Source organism: Oratosquilla oratoria, chromosome 12 (assembly GCF_046742065.1).
Source record: "Oratosquilla oratoria isolate Oo_2021 chromosome 12, ASM4674206v1, whole genome shotgun sequence".
Taxonomy (NCBI): Eukaryota; Metazoa; Arthropoda; class Malacostraca; order Stomatopoda; family Squillidae; genus Oratosquilla; species Oratosquilla oratoria.
Window position 1 is genome coordinate 26,651,592 of NC_134788.1, and position 22,561 is coordinate 26,674,152.

A 22,561-nucleotide genomic window follows, 5' to 3' on the forward strand; every position below is an offset into this window, starting at 1 on the left:
CGATGTTAACACGCTTGCAAACCGTCACGCTTATATTATGCTTAATAACGTAGACAAAACTGACATCTATGAGAGACTGGTTAACGTAATTTTAAATCAATCATACAAGGACCAAAAATGCCGCCCCTCCTTAGTTACGCCACTGGGTATAGCTTCTAACTGACAAATTTTAAGCCTAATATAAAAGATGTAGCAGCGAAGCACCAGGCCCAAGGATCTCATTAAAACATAACGTGAGTAAAACATTTTGAATTAGTTGTTTATCATTGTTGCAATAATTTTTATTATTATTTTCCAATTAAGGGGGGCGATCCTTTTTTCCATTGAAAACGGGGGCGATATGGCTAAAAAGGTTGAGAAACCCTGATCTAAACGAATCTTAAATCTTCAAACTGAACTACATTGCACTGCCTCTGCAGGAAGTTTATTCCATTCATTAACTATACAGTTGGCGAAATTGTTTCTACCTACTTCCAAATTGAATCTATTTCCTGACAGATTGAGACTATTATTTCTTGTCAGATTCTCATTCAGTGTAAAAAAAAAAATCACTTGTGATGTTGTCAATTCCTTTTACAATCTTAAAGGCCTGTATCAAGTCACCTCTGAGTCTACACTTTTGTGAGAAACACATTTGTACAGGTTATACTGGAAAGGCCACTCCCCCAAGTGTGGGTTATCATATAATGTTTGAGACCATGCTTGCGTGAGAAGGCTATTGCACAGGTCACACTGGAAAGACTTCCCTCATGTGTGCATCATCATCATGTGATATTTGAGATTATCCTTTCGTGAGAAAGTTGTATTGCACAGTTCACACTGGAATGGCTTCCTTCTAGTGTGGGTCATCATGTGACGTTTGAGATCACTCTTTCGTGAGAAAGCAGAATCACACAGGTCACATTGGAAAGGCTTCTCTCCAGTGTGGATCATCATGTGAGATTTGAGCTCACTCTTTTGTGGAAAAGCTGAATCGCACAGGTCACACTGGAAAGGTTTCTCACCTCCGTGAATTGCCATGTGACGTTTAAGAACACCCTTTCGCGAGAAAGCTCTATCACACAGGTCACATTGGAACGGCTTCTCTCCAGTGTGTTTCATTATGTGATATTTGAGAGCAGCCCTCTGTGAGAAAGCAGATTCGCACAGGTCACACTGAAAATGCTTTTCTCCTGTGTGGGTCCTCATGTGACATTTAAATTGACTCTTTTGTGAGAAAGCAGAATCACACATGTCACACTGGAAAGGCTTCTCTCCTGTGTGGGTCATAATGTGACATTTGAGATGAATTTTTCGTGAGAAAGTTGCATCACGCAGGTCACACTGGAAAGGCTTCTCTCCTGTGTGGGTCATCATGTGACGTTTGAGACCACACTTTTGTGAGAAAGCAGAATTACACAGTTCACACTGGAAAGGCTTTTCTCCTGTGTGGTTCATTGTGTGACATTTGAGATGAGATTTTTGTGAGAAAGCTGAATCACACAGGTTACACTGGAAAGTCTTCTCTCCTGTGTGAGTCAGCATGTGACATTTGAGTTTACCCTTTTGTGAGAAAGCTGCGTCACATAGGTTACACTGGTAGGGCTTATCTACTGTGTGGGTCATCATATAATATTTTTTTTTTCCTGAGAAAGCCGCACCACACAGGTCACACTGGAAAGGCTTGTCTCCTGTGTGGTTCATAATGTGATATTTAAAAATTACTATTTTGTAAGAAACCTGCATCACACAGGTCACATGGAAAGACTTTTCTCTTGTGTGGGTAATCACATAAAGTTTGAGATTACCTTTTTGTGAGAAAACAGAATCATACAGGTGACACTGGAAAGGCTTCTCTCCTGTGTGGGTCATGTAATATTTGAGATGCCTTTTTTGTGAGAAAGCTGCATCATACAGGTCACAATGGAAAGGCTTCTCTCCTGTGTGTGTCACCAAGTGAAGTTTCAGATTACCCTTTTGTGAGAAAATAGAATCATACAGGTCACATTGGAAAGGCTTCTCTCCTGTGTGGGTCAGCCTGTGATGTTTAGGTTCACTATTTCGTGAGAAAGTAGAATCACACAGGTCATACTGGAAAGGCTTCTGTACTGTGTGGGTCACTATATGATGTTTAATATCAAACTTTTATGAGAAAGCTTTGTCACACAGGTCACACTGGAAAGGCTTTTCTCCTATGTGGGTCATTGCCTGATATTTAAGATGACTCATGTGATAGATGTGTCACAGATGCCACACTGGATTCTTTTCAATATATGACAAATATATGGAAGCTATGGATAGCTCTCACAAAGAAATGTTGATAATTACCCTCCTCCTGAAAAAAAAAATGCACTCATAAGACTGAAATCCAACTCTTTGAGGTATGTAATAATAGGACCATGGGTGTTTTGTACACAAACTACTTCATACTCAAGTCACTTTGTACATAAACACACCATGTGTACATGTCATAACCTAACATGAAATAGGTAGAACTACTGACATATTTAGTCCGATGATATATTGTATGTTACTCTTTTATTAGAAATGCACTGAAAATCATCAAATAGCTACATGCATACTCACACCACCACAACCTTTTCATCTGGTCATAAAATTTGGGAGGGATGGCCCGGCTGGCCACAGCAGTAATATCTTAATATAACTCCATAACATTCCATGTTTAGGCTCATGAGACTTAAATCCAAACATGACCAACTGTAGAAAGGCTTATTCAGCTCATCTCACTCACCTGACTGAAATAAGCAATGTTTAACAGTATTTATGAAACATGGTGTACTTTTGTCATTTTGCCAAAATGCAACAAATAAAAATTATTTAAGAAATTGTAGAGGTACTACCCATAGCAACAAAAATAAACAATTATTATGTTCTCAGGCAGGAACTGCTATCAAAGAAGCAACCACATTTAATGTGGAAGAAGTGAGACGACAATGTATAATGTGAGAATTAGTGTTTTAATATTTTCAACTTACAGGTCATTGAAACACAGATGTATTATATACACAAAACCCAGACCTCTTTCAGGAAACCTATGATATCTCACTTGTTGTGACACTTTGTTTCCTCATTCTCTTTGTGCAAACTTTATTTGATATTACTATTATCTCAGTTTAGGTCTCCCTGCCTATCAACATCAACCAATGTAAAGTTGGACATTTTGTAAGGTTTAGTCTATTTTGAGCATTTCCCACATTCCTGTATAAATATGTACTATTACCAGCACTTATATCTGGTACATTGGTATGACACTGGCTCATGTCAGAGAGTTGATCTATGTATTTGTTTACTAAAATTTTAGTTAAAAATGTGAATGGTTCAGAACACACACTATTATGATGACCAGTCATTTTTTAAATTTTCACTTAATCTAAGAAGTTGATATGTGTGTAAAAAGATATGACCAAATAGATAGTCAGTCAAGTGGTGGCTGGTGGCAAGTAGTATGTATACATAGGTGGGCACCATCTCATAGCTAGGCATATAAAGCAACATTTTGCTATTGAATGGACACAGGGCTTAGACACTGTAAATGACATGAAATGTGTGGATGTGACGTGAATGCACCTCATTGTTAAGAATGTTTTTAACAAATTGTATTTTATAGTGACCAAGCAAAAAATGGACCATGTGTGATTAAGTATAAAAGTTATACATATTGTATTCTGAATTGTTAGTGGTTACATATTTAGTGGTTACATATCTTGAGGTAGCAGTGTTGAAAGGCATTAAATTAATTCAAATTCAATTTGCTTGAAAAGCACCCTTAGTAGGTTGTTTTTCTGGTTACTAGGAAATAAAGTCCATATAGCAACCAGTGTTATAAATGGTGTTTGAATCAACAACTCAGCATCTGACCATTGGCATAGGGCTGAGCCTTATTCCACTCAGCCGCCCAAAGAACTCACATTGAACATTCAAAGAACATAATGCCACTATAACTTGGGAGCTATCACTGAAAGAGTTTCCAGTAATTATAATGTTTGATGGCAAATTGATATATCTGTCTGTGTTACACATTATCTGCATAAATATCATTTCTCACTGCACAACATGACCACTGTCCTCAAGTGTCAATGATGTGTTGGTGACATTAACATACAATTTTACATATTACTGAATGATGTTCTTATCTCCCATTGGTGAGTATGGAAACCATAAGTCCATCATGGTGAAGAAATCTATCTATATACCAAGGACTTTTTCTCCTTTACCAGGAAGGTAGCCAAGTCAAAAGGTATATATCACTTTCCTCAATCTCATCTTAGTTCCTTATGTATGACAGATCATCCCTGTATCCCACTCATTGCCTTGGGTCAGAAGCAATGCACCACGGCCGCTTCACTTTATCGGCAAGTCCCCTCCCCATCCCCTTATGCAGAAAAAGAGAAAATGGGGAGAAATTCCTTCATGCTACTACAAAATATAATTAACACATAACCACTACCTATCCCCCTCCATACTCCACTCCTCCATTTCTTGCATAACAGTATCATTTATACACAGCCATTCTCTGCTCATCCCTATCTCCTGCCTTCTCCCTTCCTTGCTCAAAAGCCATTTCCCTCTTTTTCAACACCCCTTTTACACCATCCATCCATCTCATCCTCGGATCTCCCCTAAATGTTCACTCCTTCTACCTCTGCCTTCTACACATCTTTTAATCTTTCTTCACTCGTTCTTTCCATGTGTCCAAACCATCCCAATACTCTTTCGTCAACCCTATCTCCCAACTCCCTTTCCACCCCCGCTCTCCTCCTCACCTCCTCGTTTGTCACTCTATTCAACCCTGTAACCCCTACCATACTTCTCGCACATTTAACTTCAAACTCGTTCAAACTTTTCCTATCTGCTTCCCTTAAACTCCAAGTCTCTCCTCTATACACTACTGTCAGTACAATCATCCCTTCATATAATCTCCTTGCATCCATTTGTAAATGCCTATTTCTCATCACACTTTTTAATCCCCCAAGGCATTTACTTGCTTCTCTCAGTCTACAATTTACCTCCACCTTGACTCCTCCCTTTCCTGCCACATGTGATCCCTAGTACCTAAAGCTATCCACTTCTTTCAATCTCTATCCTTTCACACTCACTTCCAACTTGCTGCTATCCTCTCCCATTCTACATTTCATCACCTTATTTTTACCCACATTTGGTTTCAAATTTCTCCAGTCACATACCTTTCCAAAATCCATCACTAATTCCCTTAATCTCCTCTCTCACCCTGCCACAAGCACAGAGTCATCAGCGAGCAACAATTGGCTCATCTACCACTTTTCTCCATTTTCTTTAACCATTTCCAATCCCCTGCCCATTTACCTCCTGCACCACCCATTCCACGTACATATTGAACAGACATGGCAATATGACACATCCCTGACACAGTCCCACCTTTATCTCAAACCACTAGCTCTCTTTATTTCTAATTCTAACATAGACTCTACTACTCTTATAAAAATTGTTGACTGTCCTTAACTGCTTTCCCTAAACCCCATATATCTGCAAATCTCACACAGCACCTTCCTATCTACCCTGTCACAATACTTTTCTAAATCCATAAAGGTCCAAAAAACATCCTTACCTTTTGCTTAAGCTTTCTCACATATCTGTCTTACTATAAAAATTTCATTAAAAAAACACCTACTTTTCCCAAACCCACACTGTTCCTTACTAATCATATCCTCTGTTTCTCTCACTTAAAATCCTCCCATAAGCTTTCCTAACTACACTAAAAAAAGATTATCCATCTGAAACTACTACATTCATATTTGTCCCCTTTTCCCTTTTAAAGCAGAACAATACAGGCACTCCTCCAGTGCTCTGGCACTCTACCCTCCCTTAGACACACATTAAACAACCTTACTAGTAAGTCCATTATCACTATACCTCCCTTCTTCTGACACTCTACATAACACTCATCTAACCCAGGTACCTTACCTACTCTCATCATATTAGTAACTACTTGCACCACTTTTCTTATTTCTCCTCCATTTTCCTCACCCATCACTGTCAATTTCTATCACCTCCCACTGCTACCACTAATGCCTTCCTATCCTCTTACACATTTAATGGCTCCCTAAAATATTCTGCCCAAGTTCCCCTTACCACCTCCTCTTCCACTGACATCTCTTCATCTGTGCCTTTTACCTTTGATTCAATACTTGACTTGCCTTCTCTTCTTCTCTTAACTTCCTTCCAAAACATCTTTTAATTACTTTCAAAAATTTCTGTCACACCCCTCCCCCATTTTACATCTGCTATCTTTTTGTCTCCTTTATTTCATGCTTTGCTGTCTCTTTTTTTTTTTCTCTTTGAAACACCCCCATTCCCACCTCTACTCTATCCTTCACCACCTCCCACACTTTCCTCAGCTTCTCACTGTACTCCTGTTCCTCTTCCTTCTCATTTAAACAGTTTACTCTATCCACTTCCTTACCTTCTGTCCCTTTCCTTTTTCTCCATCCATCATTCACTTTCAACTTACCTTCGACCAAAAAATGATCTGATATTCCCTCAATCTCTCCCCTAAGATTATGAACATCCAAAAAATTTTGTACTATTCTCCTGGATACCACTACATACCCCATTAAAGCCTTATCAACCACCCTTCCATCTACCACCCTCTCCCATGTGTACTTATGCTTGACTGTTTTTTCCTAAACAATGTGTTAGTTATCATCAACTCTCTAAACATATCCCCACCATTAACTCTCCACTATGATTTTTACTTGACACTTTTAACTTCCCAACCTTTCCACCTATTGGTTCATTCCCCACACATTGAGATCTCCCAACACTACTACATTAACATTCCTCTCAAAACTCTCTATGCCATTTAAATTTATCCAAGATGCCTCCCTTTCCTTTACACTCTTCTCACTACCAGGCCCATATGCACTTACAAAGACCCACATCTCCCTTCCTAGTTTCCCCTTCATCGACATTAACCTTGAAGAAACTTTCCACTTCAGCACAAGCTTACCAATCTCTTCATTTACTAATATAGCCATCCTTTCTCTCCCTCATCTTCTCCTTATTCCCAACACCCTCCCCACTACACTCTCAAACTTACCTCTCCCTTTCAAATTAGTTTCACTTAATGCCAACACATCCATCTTCTCACCTTCTCACAAAAATATTGCCTATTTCTTCCTTTTTTATTCTCATCCGTACCACACTCACACACATTACAAGATCCCAAACCTTAGGGTTCAAGTTGAGAATCTCTTCCCATACCCTCTTTTGCTTTGACTCTCATAGGAATATACCCATTAGGGTTACTGAGAGCAGGGTGCATAGTCCCTTTTTAGCCACTTTTTACAATCCGCATAGGAAAACTCAGTTGTAGTATTCTTTCTTCCCCCTACCACAGGGGTGGGGGGATGTGGATAAAAATGTTAATACATATTCAGAGAAGTGGTACAGGGCAATATTAAAAGTTGGAGGGACACTGTAATGGAAGGAAAGTCACAGTACATTAAAGTAGCATTATTTCCTCATGAGTAGATAATTCCTCTAACACAAAATTATGTGTAACTCTGGTTCTTAGGGGCACCTGGCACCCCATATAAACCCTAAAGTATTACCGGTAGCTGCATGTTACTGAGCATATTTTACCCCTATTGGGTTAAATAAATAATTAACAAATAAATCAATCAATTTAATAATAAATCAATATCAATATATACATATATATATTTAATCGGATGACCTGTCATCCAGGAGGTGCTCAGATGAGAGGGAGGGTGGGAGGGGTGTGGAGTGTATTTAGGGATGAAATGGGTGGGAGTGTTTTTATGCCTTTCCCTTTTTGGCTACCTCCCTTGGAAGGGGGAAAAAGCCTTGGTATATGTATGTATGTACATATATATATATATATATATATATATATATATATATATATACATATATATATATACATATATATATATATATATATATATATATATATATATATATATATATGCTTGTAACCACGAGGAAAATAAAGATCGGAATACTGAACGTTTTCGTCTATTAAGACATTTTCAAAGTACTTTGAAAATGTCGTAATTGAGGAAAACGGTCAGTATTAGGGTCGTTATTTTGCTCGGGGTTTCAAGCATTAATCTTTTTTGACGTGTTTTGTGTGATTACTCTTGCATATATATATATATATATATATATATATATATATATATATATATATATACCTATAAAATCAATATTAATAAATTTATTAAGTAAATTAATAATGATAAGTAATAATTAAACAAATAGATAGTTAATAATTGGGGCAAATAATTATCAAAAATGTTTGTATGCAACAAAGCTTATTGAGTGATACAATACATTAATGGGTTGATCCACTTCCCATATTATCTAACTCATGAAGCCAGTCTGGCATAGAGCATCATGTGACATGTTACTCACAAGTTGTACTTGTCAACAAAATTTGATTGGTTGAGTGGATTTAGGATCTGCACTCTATGAATGGACGCTGAGTCAATGATTCGAACCCATTAAAGTCGGTGGTTGTTTCAGAGATCTTAATTTCTAGTAAGAATAATTTTACCAAGGTTCACTCATAAACATAGGATGCACGGAGATCACATAAACACCGTTTACAGTGTCCCAGCCCTGTGCCAACTTCCATAGCAAAATCCTGCTTTAAATGCCCAGCGTTTGATAAGCCGCCTTTAATTTGTCTACAAGTTTGGCAGCGGCGATCGGAACTAACAAAAACCAGGCAACACAAAGCAACCTTTACAAGGGTTGCAGCACACCAGGCATTACTCGCTGACATGCTACTCACTTTTGGTGCTTCTTTAGCTGGCAAACTCTAGCGTATTCGTCACAACGGGAATGTTTTATTGATGATTTTTTGGGTAGCGGCAAGCGCAAAAAACAACAAAGTTTCCTGTTTATAAACGATTCTAATACGGCAGTAGTCAAATGGAGACAAAAAATACTGATTTCATATTGTTTTTAATTTTCTAATAAGTGTATAGTGACAAATTACTATAAAAATAAACATAAACAACAATGCACATAATCATTTACTGTATATCCATATTTGATATATTAACCACAACAATGGTGGCTCTTTTGAACACATGTGAGTAGCCAAATCTTGCCATTAATGTTTCCCAGGAAGTTATCCACCTTTCTCAGTAGCAAGAGTCGGTAGTATGCTACTTACTCTCTATACCAGGAATCCAAATAAGTAGCAGAGGCTACTAGTGTGCCGTCACCACAAGAGAATAAAATAGAAAAAATGCAGTTTCAATAAGCTAAAAAGAGAGATCAGAAAGTAGTTCAACAAATACATATTTTCCACAAAAACTTCAGCTGTGGCAAATACATTTGACGAAAACACAATAATGAGAAGGTTCTCTTATCTTGTACACAGATCTCTACACAAATTGAATGCGCTGCCTTATGATATTATACAGTGGACTACTGTGTTTATCAAAGTACTTGATGTTTGAGATGTGAGACGATGCTGTACATGAGGTAACAGGAAAGAATGTCAAGAATTTTGTTTCAACAGATAGTACATCCTCTTTGAAATATCTCGCATACATGCATAGGTGCTTTGTAATTGAAACATCAGTCAACTCAAGAGAAAACGAAGTTGTATGTTATTGATTATCAGATCTTGAAGATAAGACCTGGCGATTTTGTTTATATCTTTCAATCTGTTGACTATTACCTTACAAATGATGATATTTAATAGTCTATTTTCTTCATCTCCACTGAAAATCGGATCAGTCAGGTAACTTATCTACCCTCTCCTTGGTAGACACCGAGAGAAAATGTTTGTTCAACGTCTCATTCATTTTTCCTCCGATTCTCTCGTGACATTTTTAATTGGGCCTATCCTTTCCTTATTTTTTGTTCTGTAGAGATGAAAGAAGACCGTTGGGTTGGAACAAGCTTGTCTGGCAACCTCAATTTCATAGTTACGTTTCGCAGTTCGCGTGTTCTTTTTAACCAGTTGTGCCATATATTTGGATCTATTCTTGTGTAAAGTCCTCTTTTCAACCCGATCTCGCATTTCAGCCTGCCCGTCATCCATTTGAGGGTTAGGAATTGACTGATAGGATTAGAGACGGAACGAAAATGAGCGGTCGCACTGACGTGAAAGGGGAGAATGACGTTCGACATGGGAGTAAGACTTTTTTGCGAAAAAAAAAAGATACGCAAGTTTGCTAGTAAAGCAAGCAGCAAAAGTGAGTAGAATATTAGCCAGAAATGCCTAGTGTACCGTCACCGTGATAGCAAGTTTAGATACTTGGTCAAAGTAGCCACCGTTCCTGGGGTTTATTCAGGAAAAATGAATAGAATTTAGCATGCGTATCATTTCTTATACAAGAGTTTATTATTTGCTCTCTCTAATTAACACTATACACTTATAAGAGCGTTAAATACAATATGGCAACTGCAGTTATAGACTAGTTTATAAACATAACAGGCGAACTTGACGGGATTGTTATTGTTTTTCTTAGGCGCTATCCAAAAGTCATCAGCAAAACATCCCGTGTGTGACGGATACGCAAGAGTTTGCTAGCAAAGTAAGTACCAAGAGGGAGTTAGCCTACATGCTAGCAAATAATGCCTAGTGTGCCATCACGCTAAAAGATACTTTATATGGCCTGATTTTTCCTTAGTTCCGATCGCCGCTGCAAATTCGTAGCCAGAATGAAAGATGCTTCCCAAAGGCATGTTCACTGTTAACATTTTCGTATGCCAGGCATGTAATATTATTATAGACATAAAGTTACAAATTCGGTATTATTCCAATAACACGCAAGTGCACTTTTTTATTTTCATATTTGTATTTCAAAGATCCACTTCTGCTATGGAATAGTTATGTTAGGGTAGAATGTATTAGGTTAGGAGCTATAAGACAATGTAAAGTCAATGGTAGATTAGTGTTTGAGTGATTCTAGAACTTTGCCCTGCATTTTTGGGTTACTGGTGTTTTATGTGTTATTGACTGTAGTGCTCAGAATATAATGAAAGCCTTGTCTCACAAATGGAATGCACTATCATTTAACCTAATAGTGGTATTTTCTTAGAAGTGCACACCTTTGCTATATACTAATAGCAAAAGAAAACTAAATATTAATTTTGTAAATTACAATACATCAAAATAGTTTTATATTGTCATTCTCATTTATGAATAAGATTGCTTTGGGGCCCAAATTTGTCATACAGATTTAATTGTAACTCACTTTAAGTCACTGTTCAGAATGTATAACAGTAAATCAATAAGGTTATATCGTAAGCTTGCCTTGGTAGTGGTTGATGGAGGGGCTGGGGAGAGGGGTGAGGTTAACCTATCCCAACCCCATGTAGGTATAGGTGGTAACATGTTCAATTAGGTTGGTAGGGTAATTTACTTTTCATTCAAGGGTGTCAGAAATAATTAATTGATAGTTTAATCCATAGACTTTTGGTGCTATTTCTTCTAAAATAAACTCATGGGAGTGTCTCCTGAAAAATAAAAATTTAGTTTAGCAGAAGTTAATATCAGATTGACATGAATCACACTATGATACATTAATACCTGACATTCTTGGAAGGGGGATGTCTGAAGTACCCCTGCAGAAGATCTACTATAAAGAAGAAGGTGGATGATAAGCCTATACCTTTGTCATATGTGTTTGGACTCCTTGGGCAGGTAATTAATAGTTACTGCTAAAAATTGGCCTTGACGTCTCACACGATGTACTCATGGGGATGCTTGATCCCACACTCCATCCTGAAGTTTTAGCCACCTTTATGATCAGAGTGGGAAGACTCTGGCAATATTCATTCTTCCCCCTACCACAGGGAAAAACGAAAATGTAAATATATACTCAACGTAAGTCTGCCAGGAGAGAGGCTGGAAGTGGATAGCTTTCGGTATTTGGGGTTTCATTTGGCATGAAAGGAGTGGAGGTGAAGGTAAAATATAGACTGAGAGAAGCAAGTAAATGCCTTGGGGGGATGAAAAAGTGTAATGAAAAATAGGTATTTGGTAATGGATGCAAAGAGAAGATTATATGAAGGAATTATTTTGCTGACAGCATTAGTTGTGACAGAGACTTGGAATTTAAGAGAGGCAGAGAGGAAAAGTTTCAATGTGAGATGAAATGTCTCAGAAGAATAGGGGATACAAGACTGAATGAAATGAGAAATGAGGAGGCAAGGAGGAGAGCTGGGGTGGTAAAGGAGATGGCAAATAGGGCAGAGATTTGGAGTTTAAGAGAGGCAGAGAGGAAAATTTTTAATGTGCTTGAGACAAAATATCTGAGAAGTATGGTAGGGACTACAGTATTGGATAGAATGAGAAAAGAGATGAGGAGGAGAATGGGGATGGAAAAAAGAGATGGCACATAGGGCTGATGAAAGAGCATTGGGATGGTTTGGACACATGAAAAGAATGAGTGAAGAAATATTAGTAAAAGAGGTGTGGAAGTCAGAGTTGGAATGAGTGAACTTGAAGGGATAACCAAGGATAAGAGAGATGGGGTGAAAGGGGTGTTGAGCAACAGGGGAATGCCTGTTGAGCAAGGAAGGGAAAAGGCAGGAGGTAGGTGAGTGGAGAATGGCTGTGTATATACAGTGATGCAAGGAAGGGAGGGGATCATGGTTATAAAGTGGTTATGTGTATTTACCTAGTTGTATTTTGTGGGAAGGTGAGCTACGCTTGTGGTGTCCCGCCTTTGTATCTCGCAGTGTCTAGTTTGCTCTTAAACTCATGAATGGTTTTTGTGCACACTATTTCATTGTCCAGTTTGTTCCAAGTGTCCACCACTCTATGTGGAAAACTGTTTTTCTTCAGATCTCTTCTGTAGCTATGTTGTTGTTGTTGTTTTTCTTTCCATGTCCTCTTGTGCTTCTCTTGTCCCAGTTTAACAAGTCCTCTCTATCGAGTATTTCTGTGCCCTTCATGATTCTGTAGATGGTCAGTAGGTCACCTCTCTCTCTTCTTTGTTCCAAAGTTGGTAATGCCAGTTTAGCCTGTCTCTCTTCATATAACAAGTTTGGAAGTGCAGGTGACATTTTTGTGGCTGCTTTCTGGATTCTTTCTTTATATTCTTTTTGGTACTGAGTGACCACAATGTCGCCGCATGTTCTAGTCTAGGCCTTATCAGTGTGACCAATTTTTTTTTTAATAATTTCTTCATCCAAATAAGTAAATGCCACTTTTATTGATCTTAGCAAGTTGTAGGATTCTCCAACAATTTTGTTTATCTGTTTATCATAGGACAAGTCGTTTGAGATAATTACACCCAAATCTTTTTCGGATCTCTCCTTCTTTATCTCCTTGGTTCCAATTTTATATTGTCCTGATATTCTGTTTTTGCTTTTTCCAAACTCCATTATGCTACATTTGTTAATATTGAAGTCCACTTCCCATTTCTGACCCCAGTTCCATACCTTATTCAGGTCTTCCTGCAGTGATTTGCAATCCTTTTCAGTTTTTACTTTCCTTAACAGTTTGGCATCATCTGCAAAGAAACTCATGTAACATTTCACCTCCTCATCTATGTCATTCACATAAACAGCAAACATTATTGGAGCTAGAACAGATCCTTGTGGTACTCCACTGATCACCTCTGTCCAACCTGAATATTTTTCTCTGAGCACTACTCTCATCTTTCTACCAATCAGGAAGTCCTCCATCCATTTTAGTAGGTTCCCTTGTATCCCTCCTATGTGTTCCAGTTTTTTTTTTTTGTAATTTTTTGTGTTGTACTTTGTCAAAAGCTTTTTGTAAGTCCAGGAAGGCACAATCAGCCCATCTATTCCTTTCTTGCACTATGTCTATTAATCTTGAGTAGAAACATATTAAGTTTGTGGTACATAATCTTCCTTGTCTGAACCCAAATTGTCTTGGGTTTATTATAGTGTTGTCTTCCAGGTGTTTTACCCATCTATTCTTGATGATTTTCTCACAAATTTTGGCTATAGTGCTTGTTAGTGAGACTGGCCTATAGTTAGTTGGTTCTTCCTTGTTTCCTCCTTTATATATTGGTACAATGTTGGCATTTTCCAGTGTTTTGGTATTTTCCTTCTTTGAGTGAGCAATTTACCATGTTGTGTATTTTCTTTGTTAGTTCTTCTTTGCATTCTTTTAGAATCCAATTTGCAATTCCATCCGGGCCATGTAATTTTCTGATGTCGAGGTTTGATAGATGTTCCAATATTTCTTTTTATGTTATTATCTCGCTTATGGTGGGAGATCGCCTTTCATTACCTTTGTCCCAATATTGTGCTTTCTCTCTAGTGAAGACAGATTTGAAGTGATTATTCATGACTTCGTCCATTTCTAATTCTTCTGTGTATTCTATATTACCTTGGCGTAGTTTCACCATTTCCTGTTTATAGAATAGCTTGGGTTGCTCTTTGCATTTATCTATAATATCCTTTTCATGGTTCCTTTTTTCCTTTCTTCTCACTTTAACACACTCATTTCTATAGTTTAAACTTGCTATTTTCCAGGTTTTTTATCTTTTCTTCATTTTTTCCAAGCTCTGTCCATTCTGTCTTTGCCGCACTGCATCTTTTGTTGAACCAGCATTTAATGTACACTCTCTTTAGCTTCTGTCTTGGTACATGCTTATTCACCCCTTTATTGTAATTATCCATCAAGGTATCCCATTTCTCTTCCATTTTTGTCTCTTCCATGTTAAATTTTTCCCAGTTTGCATTCTGGAAGAATTTCTTTAGTTTTGCAAAGTCCGTTTTGTTGTACGTCAGTCTTCCTTTCCTTTGCTTTTCATTTTTCTCCATGTATATTTCTTCATTTAATTCAGTCTCAATAAGTATATGGTCACTCTTTCCAATTGGTGTCTTGTATTGGATTTTATCCACAATTTCAGGTTCTGTTGTAAATATTAAATCTAGTATAGATGGCTCCTCGTTATTTCTGTATCTTGTGTTTTCACTGAATCACTGAGTCATTGTATATTCCATGGTCATGTCTAATAGTACATTATCCCACAAGTCATCTCTTCCTCTCACTGTCATATTCTCCCAACAAATTTCTTTGCAATTGAAGTCCCCCATAATTACCAGATTACCCCTGCCCATTAGTATCTCATCTAATGATTGCCTTATATCTTCTAGCATTTTCAAATGCTCGTTCTCTTTCCAAGCATTCGTTTTTGGTGGCACATAAGTCACCACAAACTTTCTACTTTTCATGTTCTTTTCTTCGACTTTTATCATGATCAGTTCTGCATTACATTTGCCCTCCACAATTTTTGTCACATTCAAGTTTTTCTTGGCCAAGAACATGATTCCTCCTCCCTGTTTCTTATCTCTGTTTCTAATCCAGTAATTGTATAGTCCATGCCCAACATCGATGGATGGTATTTCACCCCTTAGTTTAGTCTCCACAATTCCCATTGTCTGGTTTTTCTTCTAGCAGGTAATTATTGAGTTCATTCAGTCCTGAAATTAATCCGTCAATGTTGGTATAGGCCACTTTCAATTTTCATCTTTCTCCATTTTTTTTTTTTTTTTTCTGTCTTTGGTTCACCCATTCTGATGAACCATTTCCTCAGTCTCATGTTGATTACTCTCTAATGGAATTCCTTGCCTTTGGTCTCCGTTCTCTTCGCGTTTGTTTCCTTTGCTTCATCTCTTAATGTCTTTTCTTTTTCTAATTCCGCAATACTCATTTCTCTTTTCATCCATATCTTATTGTACTTTTCACTTCTTGCCAAGCTACCTACTTTTTCAAATATGTCTTCTACTACCATTTGTGATCTTAGTATTGTCTTTAGGGGTCAATTTCTAAGAGTAGTGACCAATCCTATATGTATCATCGACGTCTTTAAGTGCTTCTTGGGCTCCATTCTGAATTTCTTTTAGGATTGCTATTACTGTCTCTTTTTCTTCTTTTTCTCTCATGTACCTTGCCAAACTATGTTTTTCTTTTAGTCCATATACCACAATACATTTTTTCCTATCCACTGTGCCTCTGACCCAATTTGCTTTTTCCATAATCATTTGGATAATTGTGTCTTTTTTATTTTCCTGCATTTGTTGTTGGACTATTCCTTTGAAAAAAAAATCTTTATTTTCAAGGTTGTCCTTTCATTTATTGATCTTTTGGATACTTTCCTCTCCTAAGTTCTCTTCAAATGTTTTCAGTAATTTCTAGTATTTACTGTTTACCTCTTTATATTTTTTTAAGTTTTCGCTATTGGTAGTATCATTAATTTTCTCCTTTTCATTATCACTCTTCAGCTCTCTTATATCCTTTTTCATTTCCTTAATCTCGTTTCTTAGATCCAAGTTAGTTTTCCTCAGGTCGGAAATTTCACTGTATGCTTGTGCTAAGCAATCCATTAGTCCAACGATTTCGTCTCCCTGTCTTCTCTTTATCTGTATGAGGGGACATAGATGGAGGATTGCCGATAAGTGAAGTGGTCCTACTGTGGTTGTGCAGTGTCTTGCTCAATTACTTTTGACTCAAGGCAGGGGGTAGGATAGGATGACCCATCAATGAGGATGAGAGGGAGGAAAGGGTGATGAATTTGAGTGGAATGGGTGGATGTGGGTATATGCCTTTTGAATTGCTTACCTCCATGGTAAGGGTGAAAAGGCCCTTGCTATATACAGATTGATTTATTTACTGTGGCAGATGCATGGCTTACATCCTCACTGATGAGGGGAAAGGGCAGTATTCAGCACTATGGTATATTCATGTCACCAAACTTTCATTGACACTTGAACAGGGTGCCCATATCACACAGTGAGAATTATTACTTATGCAGAGAATGTATAACACAGACAGTTATATCATCTGGAAAAGCAGTGATTATATGAAGACAGGCACAGGTCTGTTGTTGTTGCCATCAAGCATTATAACTATTGGAAACCCTGTGACAGTCCCTGAGTTACAGTGGTATCATGATCTTTCAATGCTCATTGAGTTCCTTGGGCAGCTGAGTGGAATAAGGCTATGCATTCTCAACAGTCAGATGCTGAGTTTCTGATTCAAACCCCACTAATAACACTGGTTGCTATATGGATTTCATTTCCTGGTAACTAGAAAAACATTTTACAAAGGGTGTCTTTCAGTCAAAATTAATTTGTTTCAATTTAATGCATTTTAACACTGAAGAGGAGACTGTATGAAGGAGTGATTGTGCCAACAGCACTATATGGGGCAGAAACGTGGAACATAAGAGAAGAAGAGAGAAGGAGTTTGAATGTGTTTGAGATGAGGTGTCTGAGAAGTATGGTGGGGGTTACTAGGCTAGATAGAGTGAGAAATGAGGAGGTGAGGAGGAGAACAGGGGTGAAAAAGGATTTGGGAGATAGGGTTGATGAAAGAATATTAGGATGGTGTGGACACATGGAAAGAATGAGTGAAGAAAGACTAGTAAAAGAGGTATGGAAGGCAGATGTGGAGGGAGTGAACATGAGGGGACGTCCTAGGATGAGGTGGATGGATGGGGTGAAGGGGGCTTTGGGGAAGAGGGGAATGTCTGTTGAGGAAGGAAGGGAGAGGACGGAAGACAGAGGTGAGTGGAGAATGGTTGTATATGGATAATGTTGTGACTGCATGAGGAGGAATGGGCGGGGAAGTGGGGGGTGGGGTAGTATGTGTGAGTAATTTTTGACGCAGCCCGAAGGGATTTCTCCCCGTCCTCGCCTTATATGCAAAGGGGGACGGAGAGGGGGGGTCGCCGATTAAATGAAGCGGCCTCGCTGTGGATGTACTGTGTCTTGCGACACTGCTTCTGACCCAGGGCGGTGGGCAGGGTGCAGGGATGACCCGTCATCCAGGAGGTGCTCAGATGAGAGGAAGGGTGGGAGGGGTGTGGAGTGTATTTAGGGATGAAATGGGTGGGAGTGTTTTTATGCCTTTCCCTTTTTTGGCTACCTCCCTTGGAAGGGGGAAAAAGCCTTGGTATATGTATGTATGTAACACTGCTCAGATGAGAGGGAGGGTGGGAGGGGTGTGGAGTGTATTTAGGGATGAAATGGGTGGGAGTGTTTTTATGCCTTTCCCTTTTTTGGCTACCTCCCTTGAAAGGGGGAAAAAGCCTTGGTATATGTATGTAACACTGCTACCTCAAAATATACAACCATCAACAAGTGAAAATATGATACTGTATGTATAGTTTCTTATACTTAATCACACATGGTCCATTTTTTGCTTGGTCACTGTAAAATAAATTTGGTCAAAAATACTCAAAGCAATATGATGCATACGCGTCACATCCACACATCTCACCCCATTTACTGAGTAAAGCTCTGTGCCCTTTCCATAGCTAAATTCTGCTTTACATGCATAGCCATGAGAAGTTGCTCATCTATGTATCCGCATTACTTACCACCAAACCACCACTTGACTGCTGTTGATATTGTTCCTTGATTATCAATTTGGTCATATCAATATCATACCTATTTACACACATCATATCAACTTCTTAAATAGTGAAAATGCTAAAAATGGTAAACTGGTCATTATAATGGTGTATGCTCTGACCCATTCACATTCTTTCACTAAAATGTAAAAAAAAATATAAAGTTGTTAAATCATTTCTCCGACACAAGCCACTGTCTTACCAGTTTACCAGATATAAGTGCACAAGTATTATGTTCTTGTATGTAGTGTTTATATGGAGATCATCCATTTGAGAAAGAGTAATGTGGGAAATGCTCAAATAAGAACAAAGCTTACAAAATGTCCAGCTTTACATTCAAAGGGATTTGAGCATGAAATGATTTGTGTTCAAAATATCCACAATCCTATTATTGCATATCCCAAAGAGTTAGATGATATTCATATCAATTTTTTTCCAGGAGGAGGGTAACTGTCAACATTTCTTTGGAAAAGCTATCCATAGCTTCCATATACTTGTCATATGACGAAGAGAATCCAGTGTGAAATCTGTGGCACAACTCACATGAGTCATCTTAAACCCTTCCATACAATGACGCCTACGCATGTGTCATGAGGTGCAAGTGGGTATATGATAATGCCAGCATTGGTGTCTTGATTATATTTCGTAGTTGTAGCTGAGTGACCCCCATATTCTGTGAACTGGCCTGATCATATTTTCTGTGGTTATTAATATTCAGAGTGAAAGAGAACAAGTAATGCAGCTATAGCTTTACATTTTATTATGCAGCTGATGCCGCCTGCAAGAATTTGACTTGTATTGAAGAGAATAAACATCAGGAGGTGACCCACACAGGAGAAAAGTCGTTTCAGTGTGATCTAGATGACAGAGATTTCTCATGAAAGTTTGATCTCAAATGTCATATGGTGACCCATACAGTAGAGAAGCCTTTCCAGTAAGACCTGTGTGATTCTGCTTTCTCACGAAAGGATCGTCTCAAATGTCACATAATGACTCACACAGGAGAAAAGCCTTTCCAATGTGACTTGTGTGATTATGCTTTCTCACAAAAGAGTAAATTAAAAAATCACATCATGACCCACACAGGAGAAAAGCCTTTCCAATGTGACTTGTGTGATTATGCTTTCTCACAAAAGAGTAAATTAAAAAATCACATCATGACCCACACAGGAGAAAAGCCTTTGCAATGTGACCAGTGCAATTCAGCTTTCCTATGGAAAAATGATCTCAAACGTCACATGATGGCACACACTGGAGAGAAGCCCTTCCAATGTGACCTGTGCAATGTAGCTTTCTCACGAAAGGGTAATCTCAAACGTCACATGCTGACCCACACAGGAGAGAAGCCTTTCCAGTGTGACCTATGTGATTCTGCTTTCTCACAAAAGGATGAACTTAAAGGTCACATGCTGAACCACACAGGAGAGAAGCCTTTTCAGTGTGATCTGTGTGATGCAGCTTTCTCACAAAAGAGTGTTCTCAAACGTCACATGATGACCCATACAGGAGAAAAACCTTTCCAGTGTGACTTGTGTGATGCAACTTTCCGACAAAAAAGTAATTTCAAATATCACATAATGACCCACACAGGAGAGAAGCCTTTCCAATGTGACTTGTGTGATTCTGCATTCTCACGAAAGGGTGATCTGAAATATCACATGATGATCCACACAGGAGAGAAGCCTTTCCAGTGTGACCTGTGTGATTCTACATTCTCAAAAAAGGGTAATCTTGAACGTCACATGATGACCCACACAGGAGAGAAGCCTTTCCAGTGTGATCTGTGTCATTCTGCCTTCTCACAAAAGGGTGCTCTCAAATATCACATGCTGACACACACAGGAGAGAAGCCTTTCCAATGTGAATTGTGTCATTCTGCTTTCTCATTAAAGGGTCATCTCAAATTTCACATAATGACCCACACAGGAGAAAAGCCTTTCCAATGTGACCAGTGCAATGCAGCATTCCTACGGAAGAATGATTTCAAACGCCACATGATGACACACACTGGAGAGAAGCCTTTTCAGTGTGACCTGTGTGATGCAACTTTCTTACAAAAGGGTGATCTTAAACGTCACATGCCGACCCACACAGGAGGGAAGCCTTTCCAGTGTGACCTGTGCAATAAAGCTTTCTCACAAAAGGGTGTTCTCAAACGTCACATGATGACCCACTGAGTAGAGAAGCCTTTGTAGTGTGACCCATGCAATTCTACTTTCTCGCGGAAGAGTCATCTCAAATGTCACTTGATGACCCACACAAGAAAGAAGCCTTTCCCATGTGACCTGTGAACCACACTGGAGATAAGCCGTGTTATTGTGACCAGTGTGACACAGCTTTCTCATGAAAGGGTAATCTCAAATTTTGTGTGATGACTCACACAGTGGAGAAGGCTTTCTAATCTGACCTCTGCGAAATGGCCATCTCAAGTTAGGGTGTTCCCAAATGTCACAGATGACCCGTACCTGAGAATCTCATTGAAGTGAAACCCTTTCAGTGTAATCTATGTGATGCAGTTTTCTTTAAACTGCATATGATGACCTACACTGGAGAGAAACAGTTCTAATTTGATCTGTGTGAAACAGCTTTTTCACGAAAAAGTAATCTGAAATGTCACATGCTTACCCACACTTAAGATAAGCCTTTCTAGAAGATTTATCTCACACATCATGATTTTACCCACTCTGGAGAGAAGCCTTTTACAGTATGACCTGTGCGATGGAGGCTCCTTAACTAAGGCTGATATCAAATATGACATGATAACCCACACCAGATAAAGTCCTCTCCAGTAGCATGACCTGTGATGTGCAACAATCACATAAAGGTGTTTTGGAATAACATGTGACATACCACATGGAGAGAAGCCTTTCTACCATGACCTGTGCAGTGCAAATTTCCTATGAAAGAGCAATATCAAATGACATATAATGATCAACACAGGAGAGAAGTCTATCTAGTATGAGATGCTTTCTACCAAGTTCTTTAAACACAGATGCTCTGGATGAACAAGTAATTTATGATTTTTTATTACTTATTTAACTATGATATGGTAAATTCCTACATACTCCAGTGGGTTTTAGTGAATATTTTATGGGACCAGAAGATCTAAAATCTGTTCATTGTCTGCATTTGTATTTGTTTGAAATAGCCTAATTTAAGCTTGAACTTGATATGTGATAAGCCCAGCAGAATGCCACTTGATCTGTACAAAAGAAAAGAAAATAAATAAGTAAACATAAATGAATTATTGTAGCATCATTCATTAGTATTGTGAAACTTCACATTAAAGGAAACAAAATTGAAATACTTTTTTGTTACAATACCTAAATATATAAAATCCACGCTTGACATGTCATCCCATCTAATAACTCATCATATCAATATAATCCACCTAATATGAAAGCATGGAAAACATTTTTATAACTTTTCTGGCAGTCATATCTCAGATACTGATAATTTGAGGATAAGAAAGTGATACTGAGTAATTTCAGTATTGTGAACATCATAGTGTAATTTTAAAGTCTACCATACATACAGATGGTTTTCTTTAAAGTTTACATTTTCTTTCACCTCTCTTCCCCTCTGGATTTCCTATGACATCACGGTGGAGGTGTGCGGAGGGGGGGGTGCTCAACGTACCTTATAGTATTCGTTTTACCTTGGGCAGATCTACCTCAACCATACTCCAGCCCCGTCACACTACGTGTGGAGAACACCCTGGCGGTCCCCTCAACACAAACTGAAAAGTGTCGGGCACTTGACGCACGCCACTTCCCTCTCAGCAGTGATGGGTTGGTGACGGGCGACGGAGGACCTACCAAACCGCCTCACTTACCATGTCACAGAGGTCTCGGCTCTTCTGACGTTGCAAGGTTGTTATTCAACTAATAGAACTGTGCGAGGAAAACGTGTATCTGTGGCAAGTGAAACCTCATCTGTACAAAGACAGAAATGCCAGGGATGAATTGAGTAGCTCGCGTCCTTCACTCCCGCGCCAGGACACACTGACTCAAAAGATGCATAGAATGATGTGGCCTTTATTTATCTTTTATCTCGAGCACATTTAGGGTCATCCTTTCTGTTTCCTTAAAAAACGTGTATCTGTGGCAAGTGAAACCTCATCTGTACAAAGACAGAAATGCCAGGGATGAATTGAGTAGCTCGCGTCCTTCACTCCCGCGCCAGGACACACT

The 22,561-nt window shown here is 38.6% G+C and overlaps 1 protein-coding gene across 3 annotated transcripts; it reads left to right on the forward strand.

The window, feature by feature from the left end:
- The first annotated feature begins 8,990 nt into the window (after positions 1–8,990).
- LOC143031138 (uncharacterized) lies at positions 8,991–21,744 on the forward strand. Of its 3 annotated transcripts, XM_076194626.1 has the most exons (3): positions 8,991–10,559; positions 18,808–18,969; positions 19,137–21,744. In XM_076194626.1, the coding sequence occupies exon 3, from the start codon at positions 19,358–19,360 to the stop codon at positions 20,543–20,545; it is 1,188 nt and encodes a 395-aa protein (XP_076050741.1). In that variant the 5' UTR covers positions 8,991–10,559; positions 18,808–18,969; positions 19,137–19,357; the 3' UTR covers positions 20,546–21,744. The 3 variants fall into 3 exon arrangements, with proteins under 3 accessions (XP_076050741.1, XP_076050744.1, XP_076050742.1); XM_076194629.1 differs by having other exon boundaries at positions 18,808–21,744; XM_076194627.1 differs by lacking the exon at positions 8,991–10,559 and having other exon boundaries at positions 18,379–18,969.
- The last annotated feature ends 817 nt before the right edge of the window (positions 21,745–22,561 follow it).

Coding starts and splice junctions, on each gene's coding strand:
- LOC143031138 (XM_076194629.1), top strand. CDS start 19,358: ATGACTCACACAGGAGAAAAGCCTTTCCAATGTGACTTGTGTGATTAT.